The sequence below is a fragment of the Orbicella franksi genome, chromosome 3 (genome assembly GCF_964199315.1).
Source record: "Orbicella franksi chromosome 3, jaOrbFran1.1, whole genome shotgun sequence".
Classification (NCBI taxonomy): Eukaryota; Metazoa; Cnidaria; class Anthozoa; order Scleractinia; family Merulinidae; genus Orbicella; species Orbicella franksi.
Window position 1 is genome coordinate 5615269 of NC_138147.1, and position 21290 is coordinate 5636558.

Here is a 21290-nt window from a genome sequence, read left to right on the forward strand (position 1 = left end):
TGTTATTCCGCTGCATTTTCTTTATAGAATGAAGTGTTGCCATGGTAGCAAAGGATGCTTCAAATAAAAAATGGAAGTGCTTTTATAGTTTTATTGTAATGGAAAGCGTTTTGATTTTAATTTGAAAATCATTATAGCTGCGTCGCAACAGATCAAGAAACTCCTGAAACTACTTATTCCAGGTTATATGCATTTTGTCGTTAGCAGTGTCATAGACTTAAGATGTTGCCCCTAGAGCATCTCCATTTTCGTTAATTTCTGACTGTCGAGTAGCCTGATTCTCAAGACGGTCCGAGTTCGCTGAGGAGGGAGTGGAGGCGAGCGAGAGAATCAGCTAACTGTTGTTACACTTTTCCCAAACCTTCAAGATTATCCGCTGTTCTATTCCATGACGTCGCTAAAAACGCAAAGTTGATATTTTTTTTGTTCTACTTTTCCGCGTGAAGCAAACGAAATTGCAGACTTCCGCACGCAGGCTAAATTCTACCGCTTTCTATGAGCAGCTCACAGCGGGATGGAATAGCGGTCGTGACAATGCCAGTTTACGTGACGCAAAGTAACATGCAAACGCGGCATTTGAACAATTTGCCTCGTTTTCGTGTCGTTAAGGTTGTTAGTGTTTGTTGGATTCAGTTTATTATTAAAATGAGATCTTGGACCATACACACTTTCACGGAACCTTGTCAATTGTGTCGTTTCCAGTGGTAACTTAAAAATACTTACCGTGAATGTAATTAAAATGAATCCCAGATGTAAAAACATACCCCTCAGTTGACGTAGTACATCTTTACGCTAAATGTAATATAATACAAATAAATGTGGTAAATGTAATAACGCATTGCCCAAGCAAATGTGGCAAATGTATTAATAATAAGATACTCAAATAAAAACCGCTCTAACAGGATAATTTGGTTGATGACAATTTTTCGAAGTGTTGCGATTAAAAGTGTACTCGAGTAACATGACCTAAAGGTACACCATGACACGAAGACGTCTTGTAAAGCCGTATCTAGGTAATTTGTTTTGTTTCCAAGAATTTTCGTTTCGCTCCATTGTCAGAACTCAATTGAGGTCAAAACAGAGGAAAAAACTGTGAACTCGGATGTTCATTCTAAATGTAACAGCTATGAGACTCTTGTTATCATTCGTGTTCATCTTCCGCCGGAAATGGCTTGCGAAGTTTTCCATTCTTGTTATGGCCGTGTTTGTTATATGCGGTGTTTTAATCACAAGCGAAAGAGGTGGGACTCGAATTGCATTTAATCTGTCTTCAGTTCGCGCAACCAATCCACTGACAAGGGAAATCTTCAACGACAATATGTCCAAGGAAAGACAGGAAAATGAAATAATTTCTGGAATAAACGTCCATACTTGGTACGACTTCTGCCCGTCGCCGCTTCATGTTCTGTGTTACCACCCATTGTTTCCAAAGGCACCAGACGAGAAGGCAGTCATTACAGCGCTAGACGTTACAAGATCTAAAGATAAGTATGCCCAGAGAATATTTGGATTCTTACATCCACCGAAAACGGGCAAGTACAAATTCGCAATTGCTTCGGATGATTTCTCAGAATTGTGGCTCAGTGCAGGGGAAGACCCTTCCGAGGCTGTTTTAATTTGTAGCCTGGGCGAATGGACTACCAGGGATAATTTCCAGCAATCACTGTCACAGGTTTCAGACGAGATAGAGTTAAAGGAAGATCGAAAATATTTCATAGAAATTCTACACGTTCAATTGTTGGGAGTCGTCTTTCTCCAAGTGGCGTGGAGCGTGCCTGCAACGCCACGTGATAAGTTTGAAATAATCTCCACTGACAGCCTGTCTTTGTTTCTGAACGATAGCGGGACTCTGCATAATTACGACATGACTCCAGACAGTCCAGCATGCAAATCAAGATCCCACCATCGGCAGAGTACAAGAACGGAAACTAAAGCCACGCCACAATACCTCTCTCATGAGATGGTAAGAGATGTGTTGCCTTATTGCGAATATACGCCAAGCTATCTTACAAAAAAGGAAGCACCTGATGGTAGCCCACAACTTGTTTATGACTTCATCCTGAAAGATCATTTTATTCCTATAGGAAGTTACCCAGCAGCGGAGTACAGAACGATCATTAATAAGTTTCCAGAGTTTGGGGATCATCATTTGGATACAGCAACAGCACAGAAGGTTGCAAGGATCTACATGGATGACTTACATCAGCGCTATCCCAGGTAAGTGAATGCAGTTTTGTGTTATCGCCCTCTCTTGTTTAAATTATTCATTTTTGATTTCTTTTTTAATATGCAAACATTTCTTTGTAAAAATTGGTAACTCTAAGGTCCCATATTTTCACGAGTTTCCAACGGATTCTTATGAAGCTTCGTATATTTGCTAAATTCGGCATGATAAATCGAGCGGTGGGGCTTATTTTTTTGTTGTTTGTTTGAATGAAAGTGGAAAAGCGTGACATCGATAAAAAAAAGTCCATTAAGACTGGAAAGGCGAGCCTTTCACACGTCATGCAGTAACACTTTTCCATGCACATACTGTGAATTTTACAAACTGTTTTAATATTCACATTCATATTAGATTTATTTACATCACGTTCATCTCACTCTTTCCATTTCTACAACTCATTAGTTACATCTTCCACCTAAAGGTTTGAACAATACTTCCTGACTAAAAAATAAAACAGCGAAGTTTGAAAGTAACTTGAAACAGCAAGTACTTCATTTATTTACATTTGTAATAAGGTGCAGTTACACAATTTAATGAGCAACAGACAAGGAAACCTTTCTTGTAACCTTTCTTCGCAGCAAAATTAAGGTCCTAGAACTGATAAACGTGGAAAGAAAAGTTGACAAAGAGCTAGGGAGTCGGTTTCTCCTGGAGTTCTTAGTAAATGTCACAGGCCGAGACGAGCCGCTCAGGCTATCTGAACACGTCTTCCGGCCAAAGGACACTGATTCCTTGTGTTATCCTAAAGGTCTCCAGTGGAAAAGAAATGCCAAAATTGCTTTGGTGATCACTCTTAGAAATCAAGGCCGATGGATGGTGCACTTCTTAGACAACTTGGAAGCGATGTACACTGTCACAGGAGACGAAAACGTGCGTCTGGTCATATTTGATTATAACAGTTCTGACATAAATCTGGAGCACGAGTTGGCTTTGAGGAAACTTCCACCTTACATTGTTATCAGTGAACAAGCAGAACACTATTCCCGCACTAAATCTTTCAACAGAGCTGTTGAACAAGTTCATGATCCCGAGACCATTGTGTTCACCCTTGATCTGCACTTGGACTTGCCGACTACACTCTTTGATGACATCCGAAAAGTAAGTGACAAATGGGTTTGGATAACTTCTAATGCAAGCACTGTGCATTTTTAGGCCCGTTGGCAACGTGTATTATACCAGCAGAGAAAAAAAACTTTGAGCAGAATTCGGTGAAAGATTGAATAAAAACCAATAGTGATCTGAGAAGTCAGATGATGCTATTTGCAAATTCGACATGGCAATTACGTTGAGTTTCCAAAAGAAAATAAAATCTACTCTCACATATCACATATACATGTTCAATGATTCGGATGTTAAAGGCGAAGAAAGTTATTACATTTTCCGCGCAGAATCACTTTTCCCGAGCAGAATCACGATCACGGGCGAGTTTTATTAAGACGGGAGATCGAGACAGACAAATCAACGACTAATCAACTAGGCTATAGTCTTACCAGAACAAAGGTATTAACCGGGGAGGCAGGGGAAGGCTATGACTGGGGTAGTTGATAACCAGAAAAGTACGGTTTGATTTTCAGTGATAAGACATATAATGACCGAGCGTTTTACCAATTTACTCCACAGCGCTGTTTTGAAAGTCGTACTGTGTACACTCCCGTTATAATCCGCCTGAGTTGTGGAGAATCTCGAGCGACGCTGAAAGGATTTTGGGAACCGCAAGGATTTGGATTAGTTGGCATTTTTAAAAGCGACTGGGACCGAATTGGAGGATTCAATGAAAAGGCCTTTGACGAGAAATGGGGCGGAGAAGATTGGGACTTTATGGAGAGACTTGTAAGGCTTGGAATGGAATATGACAGAGTGCGACATCCGGGGATCTTTCATTACTATCACAGTAAACGTGGCATGTGGACTTCTGACCACAACACATAGCGGTAACGTAGACGGAGACTAAATTATTGGAAGGTCAAAAAGCTTAAGTTCTGTTTGTTCAAAGGTTAGAGAATGCTGTCCGCGGGATAAATCACTAGGCAGTGGACAACGACGTTATCTACTGAACAGTGATTTATCCGCTAATAGGCCATTTCCTAGTTGTCTTTTGCTTCCGTGTCTAAACGAGTCTAAGAGCGAAGCCATTCATTTGAAAGTGAGTTCCGTCTATACCGGTTCATTCTCATTTAAATCAATATCATTTTCATTTGAAAGGTTTTGCAGGAAGACTCGTTCTGAAACAGAGGCACAAGGTAACTCGGAAATGGCCTATTCATAGCGTTATTCAACCTGTGGACAACCGGGGCCTGTCAAACAGTGTTTGACTTACATACGTCTACATACACTACTTAAGAGGAAGGTGTATAAGAATAAAACTCGATAGAATTTATTGAAGTCTTTAAAATTGTTTAGTGTCGAAAAAGCTTTCAACCATTGTCTCCCTTAAAATATTCTTTTTCACTTCAATTGTCTTTACTTTTAAAAGAACACCACAAACGTGGCCCAGCTACAGAGTCAAATTAAGTATTTATGTCGTACTCGACAAGCAGCTTAGATTGAAAGCTGCGTTTTGGAAGGTTTCCTCTCATAAAGTGTCAAAGAAAAGTTAACACTCAAATTTTCAATAATGGTTTTATCTAGGCCATAAACCAAAGGGGGAATGTCATTCTAAGGCTGCGCATGCGTTCACACTTGTTGCCTGAAAACTAGTGCCTGGGCACCGGCACAAAAAAGTGTTGCGATCAGACACTGGGTACTCCAAGTATCCAAGTACCGTTTAGTGTCCGAGTCGAGACTTTGTACCCGGTCACCGTGCTCGGGCACCAAATGTGAACATAGCCTTATTGGGAATTTGTTGGTGAAAATGGTATCAAAGTACACAGCTAGAACACCATAAATAAAATTTTTGACTTGCAGTCAAACGTTCAGGCAGAATCCGCATTGGGTAATACGTCATTTCATAGTAGGTTACTTGGGAAAAGTTATTCTTCAACTTGGCCTTTGAAATTGCTATTCTCCATGCGGTCCAAGATGTCGCCATAAACTTTAGTCATCTAAAGTTGGAGAGGTATAACTGATTTTAAATCATGAGCAAGACCGGTTCCGACAAACAAAATTTTGACAAGAGCCGGCAACAACATTAACGATCGCAGACAATTTTAAGTTAAAGAAAAGCATAGCTAGCAAAGGAATTATAATTCAGGCTGTAATTAACTAAACGATTTGAATAAATGAAACTGAGAGTAATAGACCACCTGAGTTAAATGTTCAAAATGGATTTGTACCTTGTGTTGATAGTTACACTTGAATGTAGACAAATGGTGAAGCAGCCTCATGGCCAATGCGCACCACTTCTCTCCCGCCGCGTGTCTGTTTGAGCTAGAAATTGTAGAAAAGAGGGAATAAAGGACTAAGCCACGCACTTCCGGAACAAAAAAGGGTTCACTCAAACTCTCTGTTAAACTGAAAGTTTTCGATTCACCAAAACGTCTCATAAGATACAGGTACTGCCGATTGGAGAGATACGATTGGAGATGGCAAGGGCTTTCTAAGTTGTCATATTAGCCTTAAGTTATCAGCAGATACGCCACTCTGTTTCTCTTTTGGTTTTTGATGTTGGCATTATTTTCTTATTACCTTGGTTCAAGTATACGTGGATATCATACCTGAATAGGTTTATCCCACAGTTCCATGCTTTTGTCATCAGCCATAAGATTTGAATCTCAGGATAGCAACCCTGGATTTAAACAAGTTTCCAAATGAAATGGTTTAGTATTATTCTTACTTCTAAAAATCTCAGCGAATTACGGTTACGTGTAATTCTCCAGGAGAGACAAAATTGCTACTAGTCCAGTTGCTCAACACCTGCACTTCTTCTCTTTTTGTGAAGATGTTTAATTCATGAAATTTCGTCTTCGATTTTTACCTCTTTCTTATCCGGACGTCTGCGGAACAACCGAAAATGCAAAAGCCTTTTTTGGCAAATTATCTTTAAATCCAACCTGCAGTAATTAAAAGCGGATTTAAGTCGTTCAGCTCAGATATACTCTAGCTTAAGTGTTAGGGAGTCGAGTTTAATGTGACGAACAATGTAAGCTAATTAAACACTGTTGCCCGAATAGAGTCCGCTTAGCCTTTTTTCTTTGACTAGCAATATCTCGTGAATCATTAGCCTTCCAGCTTCCCTTTTTCGATTTTTTTCCATATCTTCTTTAATCTGTAGTTAATAGGAGCAGAAAATAACTTACAAAAAGGACCGCCCTTTACATCTCTAGCCGAGCTCACCCTCACCCATTGGCTCTTCGAGGTGCATAAGAAAGATGGTGGAAACGCTACTCTTAATTTATCGTTAACCACAAGCAACAAGGATGTTAGCTCAGCCAATACTTAGTATATTCGATATATCTTTCACCTTGGCCTGGTTCTCAATGATTTCACAAATGTCTTGGTAAACAGCTAAGGCCTCTTCTTTACTTTCAGCGTCACTGCTGCTACCACTACTCAATGCGTGATGTACAAGACTGTGAAACGCTTTGCTGTAAAAGAAATCAAGAGTAATATCCACGTCATTTCAGATGTTTTACATTGCATTGTAAAGGAAATCAATAAGATTGAACAACTGCTGGTAATAGTTGGTTTACAAAGCATAACGAACCCTGCATGTTCCCATAAGATGCGAACTGGGGACGCATGTGATAATTAGCTGTTTTACCCATCTCTATTGTTTTAGGGGCAGGTTCATTGTTTCTGTTGTTTGTTCTATTGTTTTCTCAGCCAATCCTGCTAAGTCTTCCGTTAGGTACTTTGTGTATGAACAAAACCAGGGCAAAGCGGTGACAATCAATTACCTTAATTTAGTGAAGTCAACTACATCCATGGCAAGATGTTTCTTGATAGAAACTTTCAAAGCTCTCATGCTTATTTCTCTGTAGTAGGCAGGCGGTTCAACTGCGAGAGCTGCATATTTAGAAGCACAAAAATGGAAAAATGTTGAAAAAAATTGGAATGGTAGTGGAAATCAGTTACTGATTATTTAAAAAGCGAAATCACTTAATTTAAAGGGGCATCGAGAACCGATGATGTAACGTCTTGTTGAAAGTTTGATAACTTTTTCTTTGTTCTCAAGCCCAATGGAGAGAGCGTGGATGGAATGTTAGCCTGATCAGTAAGAATGAGACATTTCTGTGTTGTTTCTTAATTTTCCTCCCTGCTTTATTCCGCTGACCGTTATGTACTAGCTCAAGTGCAGCAGGCAAGGGAATACACCAATTTGCAATAGATCAAATTTGAAACGTGCTGACTGTGGTGCGTTGAGGGTGTTAACACCGCTTGAGGATCCGCCCATATAATCTACCCAGTCCCCACCAAGAACTTCCACGTTTTGTTTGCATTCCGATTCGTGTGGATTCTCCAAATTTTCTCTGATAGTCCTCACGGTAAAAATGTTTTGAAATTATGACTACGTACGTCTTATTTACCAGCAAGAGTTTCGAAAGTGCTAGCATCAGCATGTGGCAGGGCCTCCGCAGTATCGAGACACAAGGACAGGTCTGAATCGCCTAATTGTGCCTTTGCCTCGAACTCATACAATGTCAACAGTACCACTGACTCATCTGAAAAGGAAGTTTCAGATTGGTTTTGTCTCGAAAAATCCCTTAAAAGCAAAGCCTGTTAGTGTTAACATCAGGTGTTTTTACTTCTTCTAAAAAGAACAGTGACAACTTTACTAGTCAAAATGAAACTGAAAGTTCCAGGTAAGATAACATGTGCACACCACCGCCTATCATCAAAGTAGATGGAGGAGTTAAGACGTCTGCGCGTTTACATAAGCTACTTGGCTTACTAAGTCATTATTCGTGCCGTGTATTTAACTTCAGAAGAAACAAAACAGTGTCATGGCTACCTTTCTGACTGCTGCTTGACCCTCCAATCCCTATCTTTCTACGTAGATCACGGCAAGCCTCAACATGTTCCACACACTGCCTCAATAGCTTATTCTGAGGAAAGAAGGATTTTAATTATGTAAAACTCGAGATAAACGCGCATTATATCATGTTTCAATTTTTACAGTACCAGCTTGCATGCTATTTTAAAGCAATCCCATTATGACTGTCTATGTGCTTTTTAGTTTGAAGTGAAACAAACCTTCCCTTCTCTGTTACTTTGTTCTCTTGCTGCTTGAACTGCAGATGCAGCTGCCATAACGAGGCAATTTTTCTGACGAATCAAGTTAGTTGATTCCATGGGACAGAAGCAAGAAAACTAAACAAAAGAAACAACCACAATTAACGAACTCTAAGTTTGGTAAGAACAAAACTTATTTCCAACTTGTATACATTTCTCATAACGTTTGGTCTTAAAAGAGGTCGTTCTCTAGGGAAAAAAAAAACATTTACTGAAATTAATCAATTCAATGCAATATACCTTGTAACAAAGCAGAAAAAGATCTTGCATGTTGATGGTACTATCAGTACTTTCCAACGCCAGATTCCAAGCTGAAAACAATATATGTCATGCTATAAGTTTGGTGAAGTGGTGTAATGATTGAGTAAAAACAACTCGACCAGTAACTTGATAAGAAAATTATTGATAATGTTGTAATAGCTCACTTTCGGAAAAGGGAAAAAGTTCCACTGAATTCGGGTTTACATTTATAAGGAAGAACAAATATAATGATGAAAATTGCTGCAATGTTACATAATCCTCCTCGATGTTGTACTTTTTTGTAATTTTACTGAACTACCTAACAATCAAAGGTAAAAGTTGAAGAGCTTGCTTTTGCTCCTACCATTTCTTCGGTGGAGGCGCAGTGGCCTAGTGGTTAGCGTGTTTGACTCCGGATCGAGCGGTGCAGGTTCGAGCCCTAGACGGGGATAGTTTGTTGTGTTCTTAGGCAAGACACTTTACTCGCATTGTGCCTCTCTCCATGCACCCATGTGTATAAAAGGGTACTGGAGAATTAAATGCTGGAGAGGGGGGGATATAGTTCTTGTTGCTTCATGCCATGGATACCGCGATAAGACCCGCTAAATGGCTCGACGTTGGCCTTATCATGTTCATGTTTTCGGCAATAGCTCTAAATTAAATTACATTGCTATGACTTATATTAATACAGCTGAGCTCAACTGTCGGCTCGTGTTCCCACAGCATTTCTCGTTCTCTCCGACAAACCTCCACTTTTGTGTCTATAACTCGATAGAAACACGGTACATTTTTCTATTTTTTAAACAACTTAGCTCAACTCAGTGAAGGAAAGATATTTTACCAGTATCACAAGCTCACCAATTTTCATAAACCACGTGGCCTCTGTTTGCACATTAGAACTGCCCACTTGTTGCATTTTATTCAAGCGACCCAGAGCTGACCAAATAAGTACAAAAAACATTAACACATCTCAGCACAATTAAATTAGTACCGATAATGACGTAATGATTTCTGTGTGTTGCGAACTACTACCAAGGCAATAAGAGAGGACTTTTATTGCTAATATCGAGCTGTTTTCAACTGAGTGTCGCAGAACTAAAACCGAACCAATCAGCCAAAATCAAACGTGGTAAAACCAAAACCAAAGTAATTGCCTGATTACTTTCTACACTCACTTGAAAACCGCTCTATCGTAACTAAAATCATTGCTGCTGAAGAAAGTTGCTACAAAGAAACAAAGAATGAAACAAAGAATGAAACAGTTACCGATCTCTAGATAACGAAGAAAACTGCTGCCTTCTTTCCTGCGTAAGAGAGAAACGCACAATTTATTGTCATTTCTTAGCGTATAAACATATAATTCAACCATGTGACATGTATTTCTGTAAAAGATAAACCAGACCAATTATAGTGCAAATAACTGTGCTTCAAAAGGTGTGATGAAACAACCAGCAGGACTTGAAAGACTTAAAACAGAAACATGTAACCATGGCCATTGCAAGAACAAGCGCTGTTGTCTGAACTTACCTTTTCCCTGAATCTGTGGACTGCGTTGTAAGCTTCAACCTTGTCAGGCACCTAATTTCAAGAAGATTCATGAAATTATCAGATCGGAGATCGAGAAACACGCATACAAACGGACTAGTTTGGCAAACATATGACTTGGCTTATGACTTGGCTTGATTTCAACATAGAGGGAACGCCTCTTTACAATCCTTCCTGACTTAATCAGAAGGTATAGCCCATAGCAATAACATAAGATTGTTCAGAATTAGCTCACAAGAACGCAAAATTGAGTAAGTTCTTTACTTCAGTGTACCTCAGTGACGTAAGAACTTGTTGATTGTCACTGCTTGTAGCTACAACTTTTTCCAGCGCACTGACGGCTACCTCATGGTTCTTTTGCTATGGTAAAGAACAGACGTCATTGAGCAGAAATACTGTTATTACCCACTCTAGACTGATACAGGCTACAGGCTACAGGCTACAGGCAACAAACTCGGTTTCTTTTAATTTTGATGCGCAAGTTGATTAATCCGCTGAAGCGGATCCTAGACGTAACCAATATATATGTATACTGCAGCAAGTTGAAGCCACCATCTGGATCTTCTGGAACTTAGGTCAGGGGATTGATCACGTTTGTTTACTCTTCTAAAAATTCTAAATTTCTTATCTTCTTCAGTTAAAAAAAGCGTAACCGCTGTTGAGAATTTGAAATGTTGTTAGGGAAGCTTCAGTCACCGTGCCTCTGCCGAAGCAATCCACTGTTAATACTAAAGATGCAATTCAGTGATAAAAAACGTTAAATGTTGACTGTTTATAATGGTCAATGCGCTTAGCTACTAACACCTAGCTAGTTCTCAGGCATGCCACTTAAACTGAAAGAAACAAATATTTCAGATAACTACAATAGGCTTAAAAATACCATCTGGTGGGAGGCACACCAGTTTGCTATTTACAAGCATGAGTGTTTTTATGACTGAGGAGTTGAGGGTCTACTAACTACGCCCAGAAACAACTCCAACTCAGTCGTCAGAGTGGGTCTTGAAACCACGACCTTCAGATTTCAAGACCGGTACCCTAACCACTTGGTCACGCTAGCTCGGCCACACTACATTAAATGTCTCACTTTCCTTGTGGTCTTCCAGGAAGTGTCCGTTATAACCATACCTCTAGAGCCAACTGCGCAGCAAGACACATCAACCCGTGAGCATCCGTTTCTGTGATGTTTTTATCTTGCCTTGAGCCAACTTCACTCATCTTTGTCATTGCATCTACAGCTGAGGCAATAGCACACGGTAAAATACATACAACCGATTGAGTATGGTTTGGGGTTTCACGGCTGGAAAAGCGATTGCAAAAGTCGTCTACTAACCAATGTCATCTTCTCCTTCCATGAGGGCAATTTTAAACTTGTAAAAGTAAATAACTGGGCTTTCTGGATCACTTTGCTCGGCTTCTGCTATAGCTTCTTTCGCCTAAACACCAGAGAAATTAAAAAAAGTGAAACTAAACGAATTGTAGGTAATGCCGAAGATGATCTTATCCATTGCTGTTTTGTGCGCTTTACAAAAGTACGCAGACGGGACAAATTGCTAGACGGCTTCTCGCAGCCCCTTAGGTGTGACGCGAAAGAATTTTGCGAGGGAAAAAATGGCCTCACGAGCACGGTAAATGCTTTGCCGGCGCGCCACGTTATTTCCATGGCCAATCGCTCTTTCTTTTTCGCCACGCTTGACTGATAAAAAGGGGCTGCTTCGTAGTCTACAACATGGTATAGGACTTCAGTTAATGTCTAAACAAACCTTCTCGTAATCCTGAAGATTCATGTAACAGGAACATTTGTTCCTCTGCAATAAAAAGATGCAATAAGTATTTTTGATTTTACGTCTTGATTTTACTAGTTTGAACGAACGAACTTCACACTGATTACAACTTGCGGTAGGTCAGATGCATTGTAGTGGTAAGTAAGTAAGTAAGTAAGTAAGTAAGTAAGTAAGTAAGTTCATCACTAGAAACAGCTATCTCAGTAGATGTAAAAGTGCTATACTCAATGAGCGGCTCTCATTAGTGAATCTAGTAACAGTATTAGTATAATTCTACTAGTATACTAATTCAAATGTCGTAATCTGATTGGCTGAGCCATTGCACACTATCAGCCATTAGTGCGCAATGACTTGATGTGGTCGACAAAATCTCAACATTTCCTTGTTTCTCCGAAGTTTTGAAAGAACATTTAGAAACAAATGGATAGTCAAATTCCTGAGAAGACTAAAAGGAATGTATTTAAGGTTTCTTGAATTAAAAAAGCTCGGAAGTTTTGAAAGAAACTGATAAGCGCGAGTACACATCTGATGTACGCGACCAGAAATAACTGGAATCGTCATTTGAAGGAAATTTCAGCTAGAATTCCACTTAAACCATTACATTATTCGTGCTAGATTTCTATGAGGTGATAGGCTCATAATCTAATTGTTAATTAGAAAAAGTTACGTTAAGAATTAGAAACAATTCTACAACTCACCTGCAGTTTTCCAATGTTCTTTTCGTTTGTCTCTTTTGAAGAAAACATACTCAGTGAGTAATTGTACCAGTTTAAGGCTTCTTTGTAGTCTTTCCCCTGAGGAAAAGTTGTGTATCATGATCAGCAATTACCTTATTCACAGGCCTAAATAGATTTCCTCCCGGACAATAGTGCGAGTGGCTAACAATAACGATTCAAATGAGGACTTTAGCTGCTCGGCTAACTGCTATTACATCTCCTTCCAGGATTCTTACTGTGTTTGTAATGGTTTACGTTTTGATTTTAGAAAAATTGTCAGCACCAACCTCGTAAGCAGCAGCAGCCTTTTCCCATAAAGTAATGTGGAATCTTTGACACATCTCAGAATCAAGAGATTTTCCTATTTGTTCTGAAAAATTATTCAAATCAATTTCCAAAGATAATTTCGAAATGATAAATACAACACACTTTATAACATACTCCTTTCAGCTTGTGCGTGAAATGAAAGAAGTGATCAGTACTTCTGAGATAAATGAAAAATATGATATTTTTCATTTGGTTTACAGTTGTATTTAACAACTATATTTTAAGACTACAAGCCCGAGTTTTCTATGAGCAAATAGTCAAAAGAGGCATAGCTGAGTTGACTATCGTTCATAGAAATTGAGGGTGAGTGCTCTAATTGTTTTAGTAGACACTCTAAATGATTACTGCACAAAACCTACAATTGTAATTTTTTTTAAAGCATAAAATCAATAATAATTTCGGTTTCAAGAGCAGCGAGTGCACAATCGTTCCCTACCAGCGAATAGAAAATGATTCGTGGATTTCCCATAGAACACTAGATACGACATTTCCTGCGGTTTGCATGCCAGCAGCAGTTAAAAAGTCCACACTGAAATTGCAGACAAGTAGCACAGATACTCTCCGGTGGTTTCACTTTCCAAGAAATTTAGGCTAACATGTAAAGTATATGAGTAACTTACCAACGATGCACTTTTCAATAAGTTCTTTTGCAGCTTCATCCTGCTTGTTTTTTAGGAGAAGTTCCTTCCAAGATGAGGATATCAAAATTACTGTTTAGAGTACCAGTAGGAATTGTTCATTAACATTTTTAGCAGTAGGGCAACTGGTTTCCACACTAACACAGACAGGCAAAACGTTTTGAACTGAACTTCTTTACAAGAAAAACTATCTTTTGGATGGAAAAACCAGGTGGGAAACATTGCCGATTTTGCTCAATACCCAGCTCTTAATGAAGCCCCGCCTAATTTAAGAGGGTTCTGTTACGTTAAAATTCATTGTCTGAGTACATAAACCTCTATGAAATTCACAAATATTTAGGAATCAGTTATAGTACTGTTTTAAACCCACTGTTAGAACATTAGGATTGCGTGTTTGTTTCTTTGTTTCCAAAGTCCTACTTCAATCATCGAGGTAAATGTAAAATTCACTTGTTAGTTATAAGGAAAGAAAAGTGTTTCACACTGCAAGCCATTACTTAAGCGTTCCTGGGGAACATAGTTGGTTTGAGGGGAAAAAAAGAGGCTAAAACAAAACTGTTGCCATCGATAATGCAATGTGAGTTACAACTGGTCACAATTTGTCACAAATGTTATGTTACATTTCATATTTTAGACATTAGAGGGGTTTTCAATTCAGTGTCGCGAAACCAAAACCAAACCAATTACTTACCAATAATATATTGGACTACTCTGCCAATCTCTAACTGTACTAGCCAAGGTAATTGCCTGATTACTTTTGACACTCAAAGACAAGTGAAAACCCTCCATGTTTATTTAGAAACTTACTAAGTGCTCCAGCTGAATTTTGTAAAGGTCAGGAGAATTTTTGAACCGAGATGCCAGTATTTTCAAGCAGTCAAAAGCCAACTCTATCCTGCCGGTTAAAACATAATAATAAGTTATAACCCTGATGTCACAGCATTGTTTTCTAAATCAACTTCTTAAGAAAAATGAAGACCTCGACTGAAACTAGTAACAAATAAGTGTTTACTCATGAGCCGCATCTGATTCTTGGAGGTCTGTGTGTGGCTGAGATAAAAACAGTAGAGGTGGTTGTGATAGTGCGATATCACGTTCACAAGAATGTTTCTTGATGCCAGTTGATTCACCTTTTGTGTTGGACAGCAAGATTTACTGCACACAACCCAAGGTCCACCTTCAAGTCAGGATGCTGAAGAGTTTCCTCAAAGACTAAATGAAAGGATGCAAAAATTGACGCTAAATAAAAATATATCTTCTTTTGCACCCTCAGTTCTTCCCTCACTCAAGGATGTCTGTGATTTGACCCTAAAAATGCCATACTAATAACATAGCACTACAGACATGTATGCTGCCTTTTGATCAATTGGTTGTTATGTCTCTGTCAAAATTTAGAAACTGAGAAAGACAGGATAAGAGATGCTTGGATCTCTGTCGAGCTACATTCTGAGTGGAATTTTCAGACAAATTCAGGTTGAATGATGGGCGACTTGTTTGGCCAGGATTGGCATGAAAAGCTTGTGAATATGGTCATCTGTTTAATGAAACTAATAAATAAATCTGTTGAAAAGTCAGAGAAAATACTGAGAAAAACAGTTCTTTGGTCAACATACCTGAATCCAATCTCGAAGATGGACAAGTTTCATCTCCGTCACCCATGATAAGCAGCTTGGCCTTTAGATAGAGACCAGCTGGATGTGCATACTCCTATCAAAATAAAACTAACATACTTCAATCCGCCAGAGAAAAATAACAACTCATGATTGAGCACAGTGAAAAGTGTACGATACTTACAGAGTTTGCAAGATCTGCAAATAAATTAAAAACAGAGAGGAAATTATTATTTTATTTTTAATAGTTTTCTAGTAAACAGTAATGCACATTAATTAAAGTATACTTACTCACCAACTGCATTAAGAGCCAGCTGCCAGTGTTGTTTAGAGTCCCAGTCAAGGTATGCATTAGCCATAAGGCGCAGAGTAGTTGCCTGCTGCGAGCGAGAGAGTAACTTATTAAAATCAAGAGAAAATGATTTGTGATTCCCTTGTCATTACCTAGTATTTAATTCAATTATACCATGAAGAACTTTCTTAAAAGATGTAATTGTGGTTTATGAAATAAATTATCACTACCAACTATTTACAAAATCATCTTTAAAGCTTTATACCAAAATGGTTAAATACGCTAAACTGTATTAAATAGGAAAAAGACTACTTTACCAACCTCTTTCTTAGCCCCAAAAGGATTGTTCCCTTTTCTAAGATCATAGCTTTTCCTAGAGAAAAATTGTTATTTTAATAGTTAGAAAACCTATTGAAAGCGGTCCAAGCATCATAAATAAAAAGTCTAAACCTTGATAAAGCTGGACAATAAGATACATTTATAGGCAGGCAATATCACCTCAGAAACAAAACAAAAAAAGAAAAAAGAAACTTTCTTTTCTGAAAAGCTACCTACCTGAGCCAGGCAATACAACTGTCATATTCCTCCCTGTAGTATGTATCAACACCAAAGTTGTAGCATAGTTCTGCCAGGGTAATACTCTTTGCAAAAAGTAGAAAAAATTCTAATGATTCCAGAGTGGCTTGAGCAATTCATTAGAAGACCATTTCTTTAAAAGAAATTGTATTTGAAGAGTCTAGATAAGAAACTTTACCTCTTTTGCAGGAAGTCTTGTCAATATTTCTTTCGCTTTGGTTACATATAATTTTGCTTCATCTTGACGATTCAGTGAGAAGTTCTGTTGAAATTGAGATTGAGCATTCAAAGTCTGGAATCAGGTGCCATCCCTCCCCAAGAAAAGAACAGGAAGAAGAGCATAGTGGAGGAGTGTCAGCAAGCCCCCTTACCACTGATAGATGTAAAGGACAAGAAACTAGAATACACAATGTTAAGTTGACTTAACTTCATTTGTTAAAACAGTTTCTAACTAAATAAATGTAGAAGAGGGGAGAAATACTTACAGCTTCAGCTCTGTAACAGAAGACTCTGAACATGTACCGCTCACTTTCAGCAATCTGTTTGGAGTACTCAGCCGTTGAAGGGTCTTGCTCACTTCTTGAGGACCACAACTTTTGCAGTCCATTCCAACACTACAATTCGAACTTGTGATTTTCAATTGTTACTTCCATTTTTCATTTGTACTTGGATTTGATTGTGATTAGTTTTTTTTTTTTTTTTACTCTATTTTACCTTAGTTACTGAGGACCTCCCTGAAAACCATGCAATGTGACAGGACCTTCCTCCATAAAGATTATATAAACAATAGCCTCCATTTGACATGGAAATATGCTCGGATATTTGTACACAGACATGAGCTGTTTATTTCTTATTTTTTATTTATTTATTACGATTTAATGGTGAAGATAATGTGGAAAATACAAGCAATAATAGAATAAAATGGTCATAAGGATAGTCAGCAAAAGAGACAAAAACCAAGAAAAACTGTGAGCTTTGAGGAACAGATAATGTCCGAGGACAAAATAATATCCGATCATATTTACACATCAAATGGAGGCTATTGTGTTTATTATCCTTCAAATATTTTTCACAACAAGCGTGGTTTTGAAAATTGGGGAATATCACTCGGATATTCCCAGTTTCAGCTGGGGAATATTCAGTCACGTGACGCATTTAGACCAACCGCATGTGAGCAAAAATATTTGATGGATAATAATTATAATTATTTGGGAAAAACAGGTTTCTTTTTAGCAGAGCGAAAATTTTTAATGAGCTGCCCACCGACATAACAAAAGCCAAAGGCATACAGAGTTTATGCTGCCTGCCGTGCAAAAGGGTTTTTATTAGTTGTAATAGTTCTTAGTGGTTTCTCTTAGTATTTTAGTACTGTGAATAGATTTTTTAACACAGTTTTAGTCAGAAAGTTTTAATCTGTGTACATAAATTTGTATATTTAACCTGATGTTATTTATACAGGGCCCCTATGGATACCAGCCGTTGAGCCTGAATGGGCTACCCTGTTTAAATAAAGTTTTACTTTTACTTTATTATTAATCGTGAGAGTTATCCTGGATATAATTATAGAATTATCCGCTAACAAATTACTAGTTAATCAAACTGGCAGCAATAACTTTAATACTTGCCTCAGACGCTAAGGCAAGCGATTCCTCTGCCATGGTTGGATTCTGACAATCTAAACAAAACAATCAAGTAAACTGGAGGAAAAAGAATTGATAGCCTTGCAATATGAAAATGTTTGGCATGCTTTTTTGTTTCTCAGCAAACTCACCCAGCCAAGCTCTCCCTGTTTTTGTGGTCATCTAAATAAAAAAGACATAATTTCAGATTTTTTATCTCCTCAAATTTGTGATCAGTTACTGCTTCAGATATATGCTTCGTAACTTTGCAGATAATCTGTAGTGTTTTTGCTACTAGCATATGAATCAGCAAATATTTCAGTGCAGTAGTTCCAACAGCCCAGGCAAATTTAACATCTTCATTTATCAGCTTTGCCTGCTGTAGTACCTAACTACCTCAGTAATGTAGTCTGGAACGTATAGCATCTGAAAAAAAGGTATTGTACATTCCAAACTACATTAGGAAGTACCACAGTTAAGCGAAGTTGGTAAGTGAAGATGTTAAATTTGCCTTGGTTGTTGGAACTACTGTACTGAAATGTTTGCTGATTCATATGTTCGTACCAAACCATCAAATGTCTATATAGCTATATATAAACCTAAAACATCTGGAAATTGATATAACAATAATTTTCTCACCACTAACTGTTTCCTAAAGGTGACTTCACTCGTTTCAGTAGCATTAGCCAAAAATGACAGCTTACAAGCTGCATGCCGCACTAGAATAAAAAATAGATACATCATATTGCATTAGAAAACAGCCCTAAGAAAATACGCGCGGTGATTGGTTAAAAATCGTGTTTCTATAACTCGATAGAAACACGGTACATGTTTACTATTTCATAAATATCAGTGATATTGGCCAAGCTTGTCTATTCTGAAGCAAAATGAAGTCATTGTGCAGTCATACTGACGCAAAAAAATAAATAAATAAAAATCAAATCAAATCAAAAAAGAAATAACTGTTACATCACATATAAGTATTTCCAAAGCATGCTTACAAGTCAGTGAAATCGTGAAGGTGGGAAGTGACTGAAATTTCCGACTATGCACTCCCGAGCACTTTTTGTGTCAGGCATTCCGCGCAATTCCGAGAGAGCCTGGAGACCATATTTTGAAGTCCCTAACTTTTTTTCGCGAAAATAAATAGGACAACTTTAAAGAAGAAGCCACACCTGCCTTAGCTGGTTTTAGGGAAGACCCTATGAAATTTGACTTGCTTGTTTAAACGTAGCCTTATCTTATGCTCTACTCACAGGAGCGACGAAAATGGGTGAGAAAGTGTTTGTTCAAGCAATGTTCACTATTTGAAATGTCTGTAAGTAATAAGTGATCGTTATTTGTTAGTAAAAGTGATCAAAAAACAAAGACGCTTACATTTTGCGTTGTAAGTTGTTCCACTTTGTCCGCCACCAGTCTTCATTGCCACAGCAATATTCCACATTGTGACAGCGCAGCTGTGAGTCTGAATCAACGCTGCGTTATTTTCAGTTCTATCAAACGACAATTGATGCATTCTGTTCGTCAAGTTAGTTATACGATCAGCCAAAGCTATCACACGTTCCTCATTGCTTTGATTTTGACGCAAGTCTTTGACAAGAGCTGTTGAAGTGTACAAACAAAAAAAAGAAGTTAGTACACGTAATATATCTTTTGCAGCTTTCCATAGGAAAAACATTACAATGCTTGAATGAAACAGCTCAGATATCGAAACTTTTAGAACATTGATTTCGTTATTAAGCTTAGTTAGGATAACAACTATCTTTACCATTATATATATAAATTTCAGACATGACGAGGAAAAGTTGATGTAAGAATATGCTCACCTTGCAACAAAGTTGAAGCTTTTCCGATGTCATCTACGCTATCGTGGTTCATGTTGTCAGAAAAAAAAACAGCGCTTTCTCGACCACACGTTTGTTACTCGTAAACTGAGCAAGACTACTTTTCGGCGTTAAAAATATACTACAGTGTCAATATCTAACATTTCGAGGTTTAAAACCCCTAAGAAATCAAAATTTTAACCGCCAAGTATCACTTCTGTGCCCGACTCATGAATCCTTCTTGACATAAATTCGCTTCACAGGATTTTACTTTGAAATTCAACGCGGGCGCCAGGCTAAAGAATGGCGGGAAAGTTGGTGCACGCGCGCCTCTTTTGGCGCGAAATAACGATTCGTCGCCTTGCTGTGTCAACTTCAAACTCCTGGAAAACAAATTTCCTCGACTTGCAGGGAATTTAAAACCTATGGTATTTTGTTTACTGGGGAATGATCTCAGCTAAACTGAAAAGAACTTTAATGCATTCTGCCATTAATCAAGGTGAGAGAAGTTCGCGTTCGAGAATTTTCTCGTCCGATCAATACTGATTATTATTATCATTCCGTTTTGATAAATTGCCTGGATATTTCTTCAAAGCCGAACGTTAAATTTTAACAAAATTGTAATATCTTGATAACAGTCCATAAGTTACAACCACAAGCTGTTGCTGATGTCCACTGATCAAAGTCATCTGTATGAAAGTGATTCTGGACTGGTGCAGAGTTATTGTGCTGGATTTACAGGCCGAAACTGGTAAGTAAGACTTCTAAATATTTCTAAGCACGGTGCCTACTTTTGTTAGTGCGCGCACGTTCTGCGCATCACGTAAGCCATGGTTTAAGCGCCACGCGCGCTCTGGGTTAACATGCGCAATCAGCTACGCAACCAAGTACACGAGTAAATTGAAAGCAAAATTTTCCTATTGTGACCCAATCAAGTTTAATGAACCTGTACTTACTCTTTACTCTTTACTCTTTACTCTTTACTCTTTACTCTTTACTCTTTACTCTTTACTCTTTACTCTTTACTCTTTACTCTTTACTCTTTACTCTTTACTCTTTACTCTTTACTCTTTACTCTTTACTCTTTACTCTTTACTCTTTACTCTTTACTCTTTACTCTTTACTCTTTACTCTTTACTCTTTACTCTTTACTCTTTACTCTTTACTCTTTACTCTTTACTCTTTACTCTTTACTCTTTACTCTTTACTCTTTACTCTTTACTCTTTACTCTTTACTCTTTACTCTTTACTCTTTACTCTTTACTCTTTACTCTTTACTCTTTACTCTTTACTCTTTACTCTTTACTCTTTACTCTTTACTCTTTACTCTTTACTCTTTACTCTTTACTCTTTACTCTTTACTCTTTACTCTTTACTCTTTACTCTTTACTCTTTACTCTTTACTCTTTACTCTTTACTCTTTACTCTTTACTCTTTACTCTTTACTCTTTACTCTTTACTCTTTACTCTTTACTCTTTACTCTTTACTCTTTACTCTTTACTCTTTACTCTTTACTCTTTACTCTTTACTCTTTACTCTTTACTCTTTACTCTTTACTCTTTACTCTTTACTCTTTACTCTTTACTCTTTACTCTTTACTCTTTACTCTTTACTCTTTACTCTTTACTCTTTACTCTTTACTCTTTACTCTTTACTCTTTACTCTTTACTCTTTACTCTTTACTCTTTACTCTTTACTCTTTACTCTTTACTCTTTACTCTTTACTC

General features: G+C 38.0%; 2 protein-coding genes across 2 annotated transcripts; one reads left to right on the forward strand and one right to left on the reverse strand.

The window, feature by feature from the left end:
* The first annotated feature begins 1248 nt into the window (after positions 1–1248).
* On the forward strand, positions 1249–4624 carry LOC145480868 (N-acetyl-beta-glucosaminyl-glycoprotein 4-beta-N-acetylgalactosaminyltransferase 1-like). The gene is made up of 3 exons (XM_081459202.1): positions 1249–2217; positions 2803–3322; positions 3845–4624. The coding sequence occupies exons 1-3, from the start codon at positions 1319–1321 to the stop codon at positions 4151–4153; spliced, it is 1728 nt and encodes a 575-aa protein (XP_081315328.1). The 5' UTR covers positions 1249–1318; the 3' UTR covers positions 4154–4624.
* On the reverse strand, positions 4616–19617 carry LOC145480867 (testis-expressed protein 11-like). Its single transcript, XM_081459201.1, has 33 exons — positions 19566–19617; positions 19117–19341; positions 18379–18458; positions 17892–17922; positions 17746–17795; positions 16606–16734; positions 16299–16382; positions 16100–16185; positions 15866–15917; positions 15548–15632; positions 15437–15450; positions 15256–15349; positions 14773–14854; positions 14450–14537; positions 13625–13688; positions 12965–13047; positions 12660–12755; positions 11941–11985; positions 11511–11613; positions 11306–11415; positions 10455–10540; positions 10163–10213; positions 9902–9939; positions 9494–9571; positions 8636–8706; positions 8357–8473; positions 8115–8208; positions 7690–7824; positions 7060–7168; positions 6624–6747; positions 5878–5948; positions 5497–5590; positions 4616–5265 (listed from the first exon to the last, which is right to left on the reverse strand). The coding sequence occupies exons 1-33, from the start codon at positions 19615–19617 to the stop codon at positions 5194–5196; spliced, it is 2793 nt and encodes a 930-aa protein (XP_081315327.1). The 3' UTR covers positions 4616–5193.
* Positions 19618–21290: the final 1673 nt, after the last annotated feature.